The sequence below is a fragment of the Gopherus evgoodei genome, chromosome 1 (assembly GCF_007399415.2).
Source record: "Gopherus evgoodei ecotype Sinaloan lineage chromosome 1, rGopEvg1_v1.p, whole genome shotgun sequence".
NCBI classification, from domain to species: Eukaryota; Metazoa; Chordata; order Testudines; family Testudinidae; genus Gopherus; species Gopherus evgoodei.
In genome coordinates, this window is record NC_044322.1 from 233,327,936 (window position 1) to 233,345,932 (window position 17,997).

Genomic DNA, 17,997 nt, shown 5'->3' on the forward strand with positions numbered 1-17,997 from the left:
ATAGATAGTCTGGGTAGGGCCCATTGGAAATTATGCATAATATAGACATCTGGTGATGGTAAGTGTTCATTGTTAAAGCACCCAGTGATCAAAATCAGTGCTAACCTCTATCCAGTTAGATGTATGTATGTGCTTTCCTAACATGCAAACACAAGTTTCCCTGTGTCTTATCTATCATTCCCAGTCCTTCCAGTGCCACAGATACCTCACTGTTCCTGCAGGCACTTGTGCATTTTTAATATTTCTTTGCTGCAGGCTTGTTTTCAGCATCTCTCTTCTTAATAGTTTACTGTGCAGCAACACATGTGAACTTCAGATTGTAAGTGAGCTGATCCCTTATTTGCCTTTGGCTAATCTTAAAACGATAGTTGGAATTAGGAGAAAATTAGTATTTATTTGAAGAAAAATAAAAAACAAACAAAAAAACCTCTTTCTGAACCAGGTGCTTATAACCTGCCTTAAGCAGTAACAAGCGTACACCTTTCTGTAGCACCTGGTTTTCCCTGGGCACATAAGGGAGCCATAAACATTTAGAATATAGTCAGCATCTGTGTCTTGTGTGCTGCGTTTTTTACAGTTCCCGTTCATCATGAAAAAAGAGGAAGATTTATTCAAGTAGCAAAGCAGCACTTTCTAATTTATTTTTTCTCTGTCTTTACTTCCTAGGCCTTTGTGTACACTAGCTAACGCATTTAAAAATCATAATATAGATGCAGTACATTGTAGTTCCAATGTGTTAACTGGTCAAGGTTTTCCTTACTTACTTTCCTTCCCAGAGTTAATCTTGACCAACTAATGTGTTAAAACCACAGTTTGGCCTGTCTACGTTAGTGGTTTTTTTTTTTTAATGTTATTAGTCATGTTTTTAAAAACACACCTTTTTCCTAGTGTTCACATACCATTCGTTTGTTCAGTTTTCAGTGGCTTGGCTCATTTTCTTAGTTTCCTCAGTCAAGATCTGAATATGTAATGTTTAAAAAAAAAAAGGGGGGCGGGGCAGGAAATAAAATGAAAAAACAACTTTGGAAAGTAAACAGAGTTGAGGCCTTATTTAAATGCACACAGACCTAAAAAAGGGCACAAATCCAAATTTTTCCTCTTTTGTAGGCCACCTTTTAAAATCCATGCACATACAAAACAAACCAAGACATTGCAAAAGTAGAGAGTAGAAGAATGAGAGGGCAAGGACAGCATCACTCTGTGACGGTGTATTATTTACTTTAAAATAAATGTTAGCTTATTTCTAAATTACTGTTGTTAGTGAGGACTCATAGTATAATATGAAGGGGTGTAGAGATGAAGGAGATGGCCCTTTAAAAAATGGAACTTGTATAACATGTAACTAATTGCTGTGTAACCAGGAGTCAGACACTTTAGTAGAAATGACCTCAGTGTTCAGATCCTTAACTAGCCATCACACACAATATATTTCGTATATAATTTTTAATAGTCTAATTTTTTCCTCCTTGAATTAGAACCTGTGATCGCTAGAAAATGCTGCTAGTTGCTTTACTACTTTTAGAACGCAGATATTGCATAGGGAAAAACATTTGCTCATGTGGAAGCTATAGAGCCATTGAAGCAATAAACAGAAGCAACAGGCTTTACAAAAAATTGTGTAGTTTGGCAAAGATAATGTCCTAAATCTGTTTAGATTTGGTCAGTTTTGCAAAGGAGGCAGATGAGAGTACAAAAGATCTGCCTCTAGCCTTTCTAGTCTTGCATAATATAAGGAAAAAGACAAAGTTAATAGCAAATAAATGTGTTGTAGCAAAGAATCTACCAAGACAGGCGGATCAAATATAAAATTTCATAGGAGAGAGAGTTTAGTAATAATACCAAATACTATTAATCCAGAAAAGAGTTTCAAACAAGCTAAAGGAAATGGAGGTTTGGTTTGGCATGAATTTAGAAAGCGATATAATCTAAATTGGATGTGAAAAGCCAGCGTCTCTGATAGATAAAGCTCAAAGTATTAGAGGTTCAGACACAGCTCAAATTAATATACTGTGTGTGTGCATTACATATATAGAAAATCAATTTCTTTGATTTTTCAAAAGGAATTTGACAGTTTGCATAGACATACATTGTGGAATATTCTTCAGTTCTATGGAATCCCATCTAAAGTTGCCAATATTACAATTACGTATAGAGAGGTGAAGCACTCTAAAAGAGTGAACAATCAGGCAGCACAGTGATTGGAGGGGACACTATCATGAAACACAGTTCTGGTTGATCTTCTGGTTAGCATTGCCATACATCGGATAATGAAGGAATATATTAGCAACATAAACACTGGTAAATCATGGGTATATGGCAAATGCCTTGAAGATCTAGACTTGGCAGATGATATTGCGCTGTTGAGTGATGCCCTCAAACAAGCTACAAAGATAATCTGGAAAAAGAGCATGCAAACAGGGCTCAGAATTAGTAATGCTATGACACATTGTCCTCAAAACCCAGAGATCAAGCAACAACATCACATTAGAAGGCAAAAATATCAAGAAAGTTGAACAGTTCATCCACCTGGGCAGGACTATACTAGCTAGCGAAGACCTCAAGAAGGAAGTGACATCAAGGGAAGGAAGGGCATCCACAGCATTCATTAAACTCACAGCATATGGAAATCAAACATATACAGCATCAGAAAAAAACTTCAGAATTTTCAACCCAGACATAATCTCAGGATTAACATAAGGCCACAAATGCTGGAGATTTATCAAAATGTTAGTCAGAAAACTAGACACTGTTGAAAATGTGTCTACAAAAGATTCTGGGCATTAGATGGAAAGATTTAATTGCTAATGAAGAGATCTGAGAAATCACCAACCAGCAGCTCTTATCCACTGAAATTGGAAGGAAGTGCTGGATATATTTGGGGCATTTGCTCTGGATGCCAGTGCATAGACTTCCATGTGGAAACCAACTGCTGTGAAAAAATGAGGGAGCTGAAGAGAAACCTTAAGAAGAACCCCTAATAGGGAGGAGCACATAACAGTTGATCTCAACACCATGGAGTAGATGGAAGCAACAGCAAATGGCAGAGAGGAATAAAGTAGATGAGTTTCTGCCCTGTGCGCCAGCAGTGGTGCGAGAAGGATGTAGTAATATGTGAAAGAGAGAAAAATCTTGGTGGTGTTGAACATACCAGAAATTATAGGAAATATGCAGTTTTGTTTTTATTCTTCTAGTCTAACTACTGTGTCTGTTTCTTGCACTATATAGCTATCAGAATACATGGATTTAAATTAAACTGGTTACTGTGCTTGTCAGCAATGAAAGACAATAAATAGTATGGTGCCTCCATGACATCTTATTTTCTTGGCTCCTCCTTCAGGGATAGGGAGAAGTGAGGGTTGGAGAGGAAAAGGCAAGAAACCAACAGATTCATATTGCTTACTAGAAAGGGGGATAGAGGAGTTCCCTCTAAAGTCTGCAAGCTTCTGAATAAAAAGTGATTATTAGGCCCTGTGACAACGTTAGCAATATTACTTCTCTTCCATTTATCCAAATAGTAAAACTCACCCACTGGATTTGTGATATGAGATTAAATTTGTAAGAAAACCCAAACAGCAAATTTCAAGTCGTCATATATAGCTGTCGTCTGGCCCCTGGGCTTATTGGCCTGACTGCTTCACTGATAGGTTTGTTAGAATTAAGGTTCGTAGTGCAGAAGTTATTATTCAATGTCCTTGGCTTGCAAGCGAGAGAGAGGAATGTACAATCTTCTTAAAACAGCAGTTTCTCACACTGGAAAAATAATAGTTTAAAAATGAAATTGGCCTATGGAAGGCATGTTTTTGTTTTTTTGAGGCTCTTACCCTCCTTATCAGAGTGAACCAGTTGCTTTTTGAGGGACTAATTAAACAAAACTGAATTGCAGACAACTCTCCTGTGAGTAGAGTACAGAGATAGGTTGGCCTGCTAAGGCAGCTCTTGAATTAATTTTGTCTTGTTTTACCCTGCAGCAGCAGTTCTAATTAATAAGTTAACACATTATTGGCTGAAGGGAAATGCACTTACATGGTCCCTCAGGACGCGTTTGTGCTAATGAGATGGGTTTAGAGGCCATTGTAAGAAAACATAGTTTCAGCAACTGTCAGACATTCACTGCCTTTCAAATGTTTCCCGGATTTCTAATTTTGAATTTGAGTATTGTGGGTCTGCTTTCAAGCATGAAATTGTGTGTCAGTCAGATGATTAGTTGCTGTGGATTTGATGAGAAGTTAAAAATATGAAGTTTTAAATTTATAATAGAAACTTTTATCCTTGTGTATATATAGTTTGTGTATACAATATAATTATGTGCTGTATCACATAGTTGTGTGAGTGTGTATATATATTTATATATCTTTAAAAACCTAAAAAAAAGAAAAAGTCAGCCACCGAAATGGAGCCATCTCTGGGGTGAAAAGTCAATAGCTGTGTTAACACTGCATGACAACTCAGAAGAGGAAGGGAAGAATACCATGGCTAATTGAAATTGTAGGAGAGGGGGTAGGTGGGCATGAATTGGAGTTAATTCCCCAACTCTTGCTAGAAGTACCCATGGCACTTTATTTCAGAAAGTTGCAGCAGAGATGTAATTTCCAAACGTCTGGACTTGTGAACATTTACATGCTAATGATTGTAGTTAAGCAGTAAATCACAACAGGGAGCATATTTTTGTGGCCTTTGTGCATTGTCAGGCACCAGGCTGAACGGACAGTGCTTTCACCCACCTAAGCGGTGTACCAGTAGTTAGAAAATAATATTTACAAAGAATAATACATTTATAAAGAATATTTAGAAGGAAACAGTGGTTACTGCAGTGGTTTTAAAGTAAAACCATACAAATAAAGAATACGGAATTGTAATCAGTCAGATTTTTTTTAGATTCAAATAAAATTAAATTTTAAAAATATTGCTATTTTCTTGTGGAATGCTTTTTTTAAGAAGTCCCATTACGTTTTTTTAAAACACTGCTGAATTGTATCCATAATATTTCCTTAGAACAAGCTTAATGAGCTTTTTAAAGAGTAATTATGCAAGAAGAATAGACCTTTCAGTGCCTCAAATGAAAGTTTGTAAAAATATAGCAGAAACTCTAACCTTAGTGACTTATAAATGAATATACATGATTAAAATATCTCTTGTATTAAAATATTTAGTACTCCTAAAAGTGAGGAAATAGCAAAACAAAATGGAGTTAAACACATGGGACTTCCACTATGATACCTGCTTCTAGCTGTAGTTCTTTCAGCATCCCTCGTTCCTGAGCACAACATCCAGTGCTATTTTCATCCCAAATTCCTCTTTAGCAGAGTCCTTTGACTCAGACTGAACTTTGAGGCAATTTTATGATGTGCACTGAAATGAGACCAGCAGAATCATTTCACTTTCAACCACTATTTCACCTTTGGTTTCCAAGGGTAAGACTTTCATGTCCTGATTCCAGGTCAGCTACAAAATTATACATTTTTAAAATACATAATAAACTTAAGATACTGCATATTCAAAATATTAAGACTCTTTTTACCATGGAGACTTTAAGGAAGTATCACATAGCAGATGCAGTTTTAAAAACAGGCAAAAGTAATGGAAATTCTGCATATTTATTTTTTATATCCCCAGAATAACCTTTGCTTTCCCTCTTTGTCAGGTAATTAGAACTGTGCTTGAGCTATATTGGGGAAGACTTCTGCAAAACACCTTTAACTTTCTAAATTATTTTTAAAAAGTGTTTGTTACCTTTGCAGAAGAAGGAACCACACGATCCCTTGAGGAATTAGGGTATACTGGGCTGGTTTTTGGTGTTACCACTGTGTTGTTACTGAGTGCCTTGCTCTCTATTAGCTAGAGTGACCTGGTGTCCCGTTTTCAAACGGAACACCCGGTCAAAATGGGATCCTGGAGGTTCCAGTCAGCACTGCTGACTAGGCCGTTGACTGTCTGGTTGGTGGTGCCATGCAGCTCCCTGCTAGCCTCCATGCCACGCAGATCCTGGGAAGCAGCTGGCATGTCCGGTTCCTAACCTATAGGGCGGCTGGCCAGAGGAGTGCGTGTGATGCCCCGCCTGCAGGTGCAGCTCCCATTGGGCAGGGCAGGGGATAAACTAGCACGCCTAGCAGGCAGCTGTTGAGGGGTCGTGACATATGCCTCTCCCACTGCTGCTGGCCCTCTTCTCCACCTCACACTCCTCCGTGGCTGGGCTCAAGCTGCAGTGTGTGCCTTGCGGCAAACTGCTCTCTGTTGCCAGCAACCAGAAGTTTAAGATATGTATCCCCATCTCTGAGTGCTGGGTATGGGGCTTCACCTCCATCCCACTCACTGCATCCCTCCCCATCCCAACCTTCCCACACCCCATCCCCTGTCATTGCATCCTTCCCTGTCCTGACCCCTCCGCACCTCCATCCTTCACTGTCCCATCCCAGCCCTGTATCCCTTACAGCACTCTCCCAGCCATCCTCTCCACCTTCCAGAGCTGCCACCCCCAGTCTTACCCCCCACAGCCCTGCATCCTATTCACCTCCATACACTGCTGCCACTCCCATTATGTCCCTATACGCTCCTGTGCCCCTCACATCCTCATGTACCTGTATCCTTCTGCCTCCCCCTGCATCCCCATCCATCCCACATACCCCTGCCCCCCTTCTCCTTCACTACCACCTCTCACCGCTGCCCTGCTCTTGGCCTCTTTCCCTCCCCATCCTCTCTCCTCCACACACCCCCCATCTTTCCCCCTCCAGACCACCCTCCTCCCATTCCGGCTGGGTGTCTCTGCGCAAGTGTATGCATGCATGCATTGTATGTGTGTAAGAGGCTGTGTCTTTGTGTAGGAAGGTGCGTGTATTGCCACATATGTGTATACCTGTGTGAATAAAATTTGCAGCCTAACTCTTTGCTTTTGCTGGCTTGCGCACAAAAAAATTGATGACATAAAATGTGTGTATTCATTTCATAACAAGTTTTTTAAAGAGAAGGGCACTCTACAAGAAAGTTTTCTTAGAAAGTGAATGTTGTTGACTAGTAATTGCAGAAGAGACAATGTATCATACATTTCTCCCCACCTTTGTCTAGCTACATTATAAACCCTTGGTTGCAGACTCTCTTTTTATGTGGGTATGTCCAGCTCCTTCCACCCTGGAGCCCTGATCTTAGTTGGGGTCTCTAGGCACTGAACAATTGAAATAGTAAATAATGTGGAAGTGTATGTGTTAGTGCATGCTAGATTTGTACACATGACTACATGTATGTATCTGCTTGTAGGTGTGGGAGTCAGTTTCTACAGATTTATATATACATAGGTATCTGGACAGGTGTGCATTTTTGTGGTTGTGCTCTATGGATTTGTGTTTGGGCTTCAGAAGTGGGCCTTTAATGGCTCCATTGCACTTGTGATAATGTGTGGTCCTAATTCTACAGGTAAAATTACAATAATTTTTTAGTGAACAAAAAACATGGAGCTGGTTACGAAAAATGGGAAAAGGAGAGGGAAACAATCATGAAAACCTTCATTAAATTTCACTTTTTTAAACATTACCCTTTTTGACTATTTTGCTGCCAGCTCTAGCATCCTGTAACAAATTAAACTTGAAATTAGTATAATACATCTGTCAAAACAATAAATATGCCTGTTTGGGCCTTGCAGTGAAAATGAGTATGTGAGCCAGGGTGGGGGAGAGCAAGCGATGGAAGGAGGGGGAATGGAGTGAACAAGGGGTGGGGTCTGGGGGAAGAGGCAGGGCAGTGGGCAAGGCAAGGATGTACTGGCATTAGAAAGTTGGCAACCCTACTATTATCTTCCCATATTCTGTAGAGCAATGGTACATAAACTCTTCCAGTCACACCTTTCTCTCCCCCCAGTCAATGGAATCTGTCTGTGCCCCCCCCCCAATTATTGCACAATTATTGCACAGCCAAGCAGCAGAGCTTGAGTTAAAGGCAGAACTAGGGATAGAGGAGGAGCTGGGGATAGAGGCTGAGCTGGTCTGAGAGGGAATGTGGGCAGAGCTGGGCTGGGGATGGAGCTGGTCTGGGGGCAGAGTGGGGCTGGAAGTTTGGCGCTCCTTCCCCACCCACCCCCACCTCATGGGAGCTGGCCCTTATCTGGGTCCAGAGCGGGGTTGGGGGTGGAGTGGGGTTGGAAGCATGGCACTCTCTTCCCACCATGGGTTTAGGTTGGGGATAGAAGGGACGGGGGGCGTGTTTGCACCCCTCCCCCAAACTGCAAAGCACGGGCAGGCACTGAATTTGGCCCTCCACATGTGGCCTCGGAGGCCTGACTGGAGCTGCCCACCCAATATAGAGGTCAAACTACTCCTATGCTTCTCACCTCCCATGGGGGATGGCCCAGGGCCGGAGGCAGAACAAGACTGTGGGATTAAATGGGGAAGCTGGTCTCGGGGGCAGAGTGGGGCTGGAAGTGTGGCTCTTCCTGCCTGCTCCCTGTGGAGGGCTGGTCCAAAACTTACCAAGTGATGCCCGCACCCCCTTCCCCTGAACATTCCTCCCCAATAATTTGTGGACCACTGTCATAGGATTTAGCTTGACAGGGCCTGGGATTTTCATTTAAACTGTTTAACAGGACACCCACCTGCAAGCAAATAGCCCAAAATGTCAAGAGTCATGGATATATAACTGACATTTTTTAAAGATTATGGTATAATTAATTTACTTTGTAGACAGATACTAGGGAGACAAGATGAGTGAGGTAATACTTCTATTGGACCAACTTCTGTTGGTGAAAGAGACAAACTTTTGAGTTTACAAAGAGCTTCTTTTTAGGTCTGTAGACAGATAGAAATAGTCTCTACAAGACAGAGTTTAACTTGTATTATACAAGTCTGTTGCTGTTCTGTTTTTTCTATTATTCTTTTCATGTACTGAAAATAATGACATTTTGGCATCTTCCCATCTGTCACTGATATAGTAAAATACCTGTACAAACACTTTTTTGTAGAGATAACCCCCCCCCCCCGAAAATAATGGAATCTGTGACAAAAATGTAACCCATGAGCATTTATTCCGAACAGATCCAGTATGTAGTATCAGAGATGTAATCAGTAGGCTAATAACCAGCAAATGTAGATGTGGGCCAGTAGTAACCCTTAAGGACTGTGTTCTTGATTATATGACTAATCAGAAAACTTTTACCTCCAGATTGTAAATTGGATTTCTATTTCTCTAATATTCCACCGTCACTTTAGAGTAATATGGCAAATTTGCCTCTTAGCTGTCCAAGAAACTTATCTTGTTTCAGGCAAGGCCTGACCTGCCTGAAAGGGGTTGGTGTGGGAAAGCCAAACTGTGGCAGTGTGGGATTATGGAGGCCCTGTGGTACAAAGGAAGGTGCCACATCCACACTACGAAACAAGTGAAGCGAAACATTGCAGACTGCTGTTAGCATTTTGAACTGATAGGGTTTTTTCCCCTGTGCGCACGTTTGTGTGCTTGTACATGGTTTAATTGGAATACTGCTGAGAGGTTTTTAAGGAAGTGTAGCTATGCTGAAATAGTGGAGATTTTTTTTGTTTAAATCATTACCTATGATTTCCTAGTTAGCAGGTCATCAATTTCGTTACTTAAATTCCTGGTGTGGAATCCTTTGAGTGGGTAATGAATACTCAGATAAAAGTGGAATGTCCCTGTATGGTGTAAACGAACTAAAATGTTCAACTTAATTGGCCCATTTTGCCCACTGTTGGATAATTGGGTAGGTTATTAAGGGTTTGGCAAGGCAGTTCAGTTCAGTGGAAATGCTCAAGCATCCAATTGGGATTTCTACACCATCAGATCAACCCATCTGGACAGAAGATTGCACCCTCTTCACTCAGTTGACAAACGAAAGGTCAAGTGTTGTGCATGAAGAACTATTTCTCACATAAATTGTATTGTAAGATTACTTGTTCTATATGCTATTTTGTTAGAATGTGGCAGTGGTGTGGATAACTTCATTTTTCCTCCCTTTCGCTTTTGAAATTCAGTTGCAAAAAACAAAACAATGATAGTTTTACTATCCTGGAACAGCTGGGAGCTGGTAATATATACAAAATCTTCATTTGAAAGGTGGAATTAAATGTACATAGAAAAAGTTCTTACTCTGTACCTCTGAGATTGGCCCCTACAACATGGAACATGAAGAGAAGAGACTGTAGGGATAAAGACCCTCCATGACTAGTGGACCCAACTACTTTCTGTCCATGTGCTTTGTCTGCTGATACAGAAATGTTGACCAAGATTTTTAAAAAAGATTATTGATCATGGGTACCTCAGTTTTGGATGCTCCATCATGCAAGTTATCCTCTTATTATCTCAGTCTGCAGTTCCATTGTTCAGTTTTTGAGACCTATAATTTTAGCTCAGAACAGTTTTGACTCTGTCAGTAGTGTTACTAGACAGCTCCTTAAGTTCTGTATTGTGGAAATGATGAACTGAAACAAAATGTTGCTTTAGCTGACTGAAAATTTTTAAACTTTTTCAGTGTCTATTGTACCATGCTGGAAGCCATTAGTGTATATTAGTAAATTCTGTATATAATATGGATAAAAGAATGAAGTTCTTGGTGCTGTGGAGATGGAATATAAACAGCTGAGAGAAATACAGTGGCTGAAAGCACCCCATCTGTTCTGAATTTATTGAAATACAGTTTTCAGGTAGAGTTTCCTCATTTAATGTAAAGAGGAAATAATGAATTTACTGAGGCATGAAAGCTTAATTAAAATAAGGAGGTGTGGATGACCCACAGTGTTAGATTTAGTATAATGCAGCATCCTTTAGTCTGTTTGCCCTTTTAAGTTTTGGAAAAATACCATCTTCATTCTCTGTTTTAGTTTGTGCATTTAAAAAAAAAAAAGGGAAAGGCTGTAAATGTTTTTCATCTTAAATTGGATGCATGTAGTTTTGTTCTTGGATTTGGGGGTTGGCAGCAAGTTGTACAGGATTTTAGGAAAATACCACCCTATCAAGAAAAAGGTTGTATAACCAGCCTCTTCCTACACATTTACAGTCTGGATTTATTTTATCATCAGTAGGAAAAATGTTTGTACTCAATATGTTGTCCTTAAAACAAAACAAAACAAAACAAAAAAATCATTCCACAACAGAGCAAGATTTTTGGTTGCTCTTCATATACAATACATAAATGCTTGGCCATCAATCTTTTTTTATTTATCCAATTTGTTTTAAATTTCTGTAGCTACATATAGTAATTTTTTACTCCTTTCTCTTCCTGCTTCCTCACAAAGTATTATATGGGCATCTTAAACTATAGTATAAATGCAAATACATTTAACTTGAACTAAATTTTCTTCATGCAATAGCAATCGTCTTGGCAAAATCTGTTTTTAATTTTATAGTCTCTGATTACCATGGTGATAATATAACTGGGTATAGTCAGGAAACAGTGATACATATCACGAGAGAGTCATCTTGGTAGAAGTGCACTTTCTCTTCTCCCACCACTAAAACAGTATATATGGTTTGTCAGTGTTTTTAAAGGAAGCTTCCCAGGCTGGATTAAAAAGGTGATTTAAAAAAAGTTTTTAATTGGACTTTTAAACATTTTAAATTAAATACAAACTTTTTTTTTAAAAAAAAATAAGCCTATTTACAATTAAATTGGAGAACCTATGTTACGGCATAAGCTTACTATAATCTATTACAGTAATTTTAAAATTTAAATTTAAAAAAATATTAAGTTGTACATATATGCTGCCAAGTCACTGGCTGAGCACTTGGAACCAGAGTTAGTTGAAGTGCTGAAATGGCTTTTAGTAGCAACAGCCTCTTCTGCAGGTTCAGAGAGAATATTTTCTTCATTTCTGCTTATTCAGCTATTTCAGTGCAGTGATTAGACCATTCAAAATTAAGAAACAAATGAGAGTTGGAAAAAACAGAAAAGTTTATTTCCTCTTCCAATCTGTGAATAAAAACTAGGTTTTAGAAGATGAGATCTAGTTCTAAAATTTTGAAGGACAGTGGTGACCAGGAAAAGTCAGTTCAGCTCTTTAACTAGAGATTGATTGGTTTTAAATACATTGATTGGTTTTAAAAGCAAAACATGTTTTGGTAAACCTCCTTTATTTACCCAATTAAAATAATTTTAAAATGCTGGTTTTGTGCATTTTTAATTGTTTGAATTTCCCTCCAAATAAAGCTTGTCACAAATTATAAGTAAAAAAAATAAATCACGTTGTAAATAATAAATGCATCACACCATTTTCTGACAAAATAAAAATGTAAACATTAAGAATTAGGAAAAATTAAGAATCTGAATATGTGTAAGTTAGACTATATAATTACTTCAAATAAATGTCTATAGATGTGGTAGAACCTTCTGGTTAAAAAAGAGAGACCAGATTTACTGTAATGGCTATATTTAATTGAGGATCATCATGTTTTAATGATCACCAACCAATGAAAATTAACCTTTAGGAAAATAACCAAGTAATACAAATACAAAGCAAGCTTCAAATCAGTGATTCAGATCAGAGTTTCCTGCTTGCTGATTTTTAAATCATGATTAAAATAGGTGATTTTAATTAATCCACCTTGAAACTACCTCCAGCTTTTGAAGTTTAATTGTGTGGTTACATTTTTCATGTTAATTTTGGCTGAACCTCCAGTTATTCTCTTAGTGCCATTAAATATTTTTATCTGATGATTATGTGTTGATAGAGAAACTTCCGTGAGGTTTACAGGGCTAATAAAACTGCCCTCTTATCTCCAACTCTCCTGCTCTTATTTCTGTTCATACCTGTGATTAGAAGTAGTAATTTGACTATGACACTTAAACTGTAAGCCTTTGAGGGAACTGAATAGCTTGGTAGAATGATAATGGGATATACAGTATCTTACCTTCACATCACTTGTTCAAATCGAGCATGGGCTGATAATTTAATGATTGAAAGTAGTTGCCACCAGCCAGCTGTCAGATCTTGTCAATCCAGTTAGACACCATCTACCTCATAATTGGTGCCCTTGTTGGCAGTCTCACTATAGAGTTGGAGGCCCAATTCCCCTTTTACCCTTAAGTGGGATTGGTTTGCATCAGTGGTTAAGCACATTACCAGGACTGTTGTGGGAAACTTGCACTGCTGTTAACAGTAGTTAAATATACAACATCACTCTCAAGTACTGACACTCTGGAATCTTTCATAATTAGTGAATCAAGGTAAAAATTATTTCCTTCCAGTTTTTCCCCTTCTCCCACCAAAACCTTGCAGCCTTTAATGCAGATCATACTTAACAAAATTGCATTATAGCAACCAGAGAAGGAGTATTGCTTGTTTTATTTCACCTCTCTTCCTTTTCCTGCTTTCTGTGGTTCCACTCTCCCCCCACCCCACGCTTTCCACACTCTTTCCCCCCCTTCCCCCCCCCAAAAAAAAAAACACCCCAACAACCTCCAATCTAGGGCTGGCAAGGTCTGTTTAGTGGAGCTCAACTTCATTGTTGATCCAAATTGTCTAGCTACTCATCAGCAAACTTGCTAATATGGCCCATATTAGAATAAAATGCCATTTAGATTAGGTGACTGAGAATGAACTATCACCACATCTCCTAATTACAGTCCAGAAAACTACATGAATTGGATCATAGCGTTATATTATTACTTAGCTTAATGAAGTACCAGAAACCAGTACCTGTGTACTTAGGTTGAAAGACTTTTTCACCATGATCTGTGTTTTTATCTACAGAAAAAATAACAAACACTTAAGTATAACCACATAACTGATAGAACAATCAAGTGAAGTAGCTTCCTACTCTTTATGAACCTTTCCATATAGGGTCAGGCTTAGATAAGGATCACAATTCATTTTATGCACTGCATGTTAACGGTTAAATTTTCAAAAGTGCTCTGCACCCAGCATCTTCCATTGTTCTCAATGACATGTTCTCTTTGAGGGCTCTTGGGGCTGGAGGATGTTTAAAAATCTGGGCACTTTATTTAAATTCAACCACGGGGTATGTGGGGGGGGCGCGGGGAGAGGGGATGGGAGGCGGGGCAGTGAGAGGGTTGGTAATCAGTGAGACCTTGGAATTCTGCTGTTTTTAATTATTATGTGATATGTTAAAAGACTTGGACAAAATCTGGTCCTGTTGTTATAACCTGTGACTAATTATGCAAACTTGAAAGCTTTTTAATGGCTATTTGGCATATATTTTTTAAAACTCCATTATTCTGGGAGTACTAGTAGGTCAAGCTTCATTGTCAAAATGTTGGATTTTAGCTGAAAGCCACATTATAATAGTCTCTCACAATGTGTGAACTTGAGTTTCCTCATTTTAATTAGGTGCTAATATATACCTGTCTGACTCAGATGGAGGCATGTAAAAGAGCAGTTATGATTTGATATCCGAGATCCTATTGCAAAATATAAGGAAAGATTTTATTTAGTGTGGTGTTGGAACATAAAAATGACCATTAAATGAATCAGCATGTTTTTCTAGCAAATTGAAGAGTAGCAGTTTTTAAAAGACAATTATTCATTAATAATTAAATGTGCTAGAGTGAAAGTACTAGAAATTGCAACGTCCTTTATCCAAAGAGCTACTGGTCCAGTACATGTTCATACTTCAAAGTACTGTCCTGCTGCTATTCTTTTAATGCTGATCAGAGAAGTTAAGAGTATTGTCCCTCATTCAGTTATTGACTCCTTGGTTTGAGGGAGTCTATGGATATTTCTCCAACAACTTATGCAACCAGCAACTCCTTTCCACTCAAGAAAAGACTTTGAAATGAGGCTGGCTGCTCATTGTATATCTTACAAATCCTGATCCTAAAGAAACTGAGCCTATACCTCAAGCCCTAATCTTTGGTCAGGAATGTGTCTCCAGAATTCATGGGAAGTGATGTTTAATAACTATCTTTTAGAATGTCTGCCTTACTTTAGTAGTCCTCTTAAGTAAATGCAGTTTGCCAAACTGAGTTTGACCTGTGCCAGCAACTGAATGTCTAGTGGAAATGTATGTACATTTTTGTTAAGTCCTACTTCATGTATTTTCTAAGCAGAAGCTAGGTAGTGACTGCAAGGAATGGCAAAAACATAGAGGTATTAAAAAAAAATAACATTCAGAACAGAACAATGGGTAAAGGGGTGTTTGGAAGTCAGCTACAGTGTTTCATACGTGTGAGGTGAAGTAGAACAAGCTGCTGTTAAAACAAAACAAAAAACAAACAAACAACCACACGCACAAATTACTCAGTTTGAATCTCATGAGGCCAGATTCATAATGACTGATTTCAACATAGCAGAAACTCGAACACGTTGCCTTCAACAATGTTTGTATTACATTTTAGGGATAGGTAAGGATCACATAAAAGGGGACCCTGGGATGAGAAGAGATATCATAGCAATGTGGCCAAAGAATGAGTTTCTTAATGGTCCTGCTTTTAATAAATATTAGAACAATCTAGTGTAATGAATGATAAGAACAACTCTGGTGTTTAAACACTTGGTAATATTTAAATTTTTGATACTATATCTATTCTTCAAGTGATTGAAAATAATAGTAAAGCTGGAAGAGATGGTGGCCTAGAGGCTTGGTAATGGATCACAAACCCTTTCAGTTCTAAATTTGTGTCAAGGTTGGAAGTAACTTGAATTATTTATCAGTAGTTTGGCATGTGTGAAATGAATTGGTAATCTCAGTATGACTCTGTGCAGCATTTTGAAAAGGTAACTACTCCTTGTCACTTTTATAGTGCTTTGTTAGTGGAGCTATATACCCCTCACAGCTAGCATCTGTTGGCATTCTGGCATCAACGGATTGGCCAATAGAAAGTGAATTGCCCTCCGTTGCTAATGCGCTGTTCCATGAATAAACAGAAGGCTTTGTTCAGCAGTGCTATCACTGTAACACCTTTTCATAAATACTACACTACTTAAACATAAAATTCAGAACAAAAGCGTATTTTTAATTATGTTTGAGCATGTATTTTCTTCCTCGTACCCTATTAGGCAAGCAGTGGTTAAAGGATCCCTTCCACACCCTTTTGCTTTGACATTGTTTGGGGACACATTGTACTGGACTGACTGGAACACTCATTCTGTCTTGGCCTGCAACAAGTACTCTGGGGAGGACCTGCGTGAAATACATTCCAACATTTTCTCTCCCATGGATATCCATGTTTTCAGCCAACGGAGGCAGCCAAATGGTAAGGAGTCTTGCTTTCTTTTCTAGCTGCAAGTTGGAACTGATCTGTAAAAGTCTGTTTTGCCTTTCTGTTTGGGGACAGGAGGAAATTGCGAGGGAGCCGGATAGCTTCATTTGTTTTGATGCAACAGTTTCCAAAGAAGGGAATTGGGGAATAAACCCAAAGGGACACTGAATATTCTTTACGTTCTTTAACCTTAATAAAACATCTCACCCCTCCTCCTCTTGCCTGCCGTAGTGATGCTGTGCAGCTTTCCTTTTTATTTATTTATTTTTAAGGGGGCCATGTGCTGGAGATTTAAACAATAGGGGACTTGTATTTTTTCTCTCTTTTGAGCATTACCTGAGAAGTCCATGTTCCTGAATGGAAACTATTGTTGATGCAGCTAATGGTGTTAAATAGGACTAGCTCTGTAGTCTTAACCTTTTAGTGAATTTATCTTGCTTGCATTTTGTATTTTTGTACATGCTGCTTTTTTTTGCTGCTGAGCTGTTTGTGAAACTGATAAGAGCACAGATGAAACAAAGAATCCTATGTAGAGCCAAATGCCACATTTTCAAGAAAGGAAATATGCAATGTCTTTGCAGTTGGGAGCAATAATTATCCACTCTTAATGCTTTGAATTAACTTTTACTTGTTCTGTGTTTATTATTTCCTCCTTTATCCACTTTCCTATCACAAACTCTTACAACTCAAAAAGGCTTATGCCTCCTGACACATGAGATGAGGTCATTTATTATCAGAAACATTAATCTGTGATTTATATTCAACAGCTACAAACCCATGTGGAAGTAATAATGGTGGCTGCTCCCACTTGTGTTTGATGTCTCCTATCAAGCCTTCTTATCAGTGTGCTTGTCCCACTGGTGTGAAACTCCTTGAGAATGGAAAGACCTGCAAAGATGGTAGGCTTTGTTTTTGAAAGATTATTTTGGAATAAACTTTATGTAGTTTCTGCAAGAAAGGTGTTTGTCCATTTCATTTGATAATGCATATGAAGGGGCTCATGGGTTGGAAATATTATTGTGGGAAAAAAGTATGATGGAATAACTTATGCTTTTCCAGTACAGATGTAAATTATAGGGAATATTCCCTGAAGACTTGCATATGCCTGGAAAATTTCTAATTGTGTTCTGTTAATAGGCTTGTGTCTCTATTTTTTTTAAAAGAGAAGGCATGGTCTCATGGCTAAAGAGTAGGTACCGGAGACAAAATATTTGGGGTGTACTCCCACCACTGATTGACTGACTGTGTGGCATTGGACTAGCATTTTAAGCTTTGGTTTTTCTCATCTCTAAAAAGAGAGGTAACAGCTACCTCATATATTGCTTTTTAAGGCAGGTCTACACCTAAAATACTGCATAGGTGCAGCTGCACCACTGTAGCGCTTAAGTGCAGATGCTCCTCTGCTGATGGGAGAGCTTCTCCCATTGGTGTAGTTAATCCACCTCCCTGAGAGGTGGCAGCTGTATTGACGGAGAAGCTCTCCCACTAACATAGCCCTGTTTACATTGGGTGTTAGGTTGAAATAACTCTGTCGCTCAGGGATGTGGGCTTTTCACACCCCTGAGCAACATAGTTATACCAATATAAGCCTGTAATGTAGACCTGGCCTCAGTGAATTAATGTCTGTAAAGCACTTCTGTTGTTGTACATTAAATATTTTCATCCTTTCTTGATTAGTGAGATCCAACAAATTAAAGTGTCTCTATAATGCTGCTACTTATCCTACCCATGCATACCTAACATCGGCATGCATCCGGCGAAGTGGGTATTCACCCACAGAAGCTCATGCTCCAAACGTCTGTTAGTCTATAAGGTGCCACAAGATTCTTTGCTGCTTCTATCATAGGTTG

The 17,997-nt window shown here is 38.8% G+C and overlaps 1 protein-coding gene across 1 annotated transcript in view; it reads left to right on the forward strand.

The window, feature by feature from the left end:
- Positions 1 to 17,997, forward strand: part of LRP6 (LDL receptor related protein 6) — a 204,092-nt gene that overhangs the window by 93,429 nt on the left and 92,666 nt on the right. Inside the window, 2 exon segments of the mRNA XM_030539350.1 lie at positions 15,945 to 16,141; positions 16,915 to 17,046. Of these exon segments, the coding sequence (XP_030395210.1) occupies positions 15,945 to 16,141; positions 16,915 to 17,046 (329 nt within the window).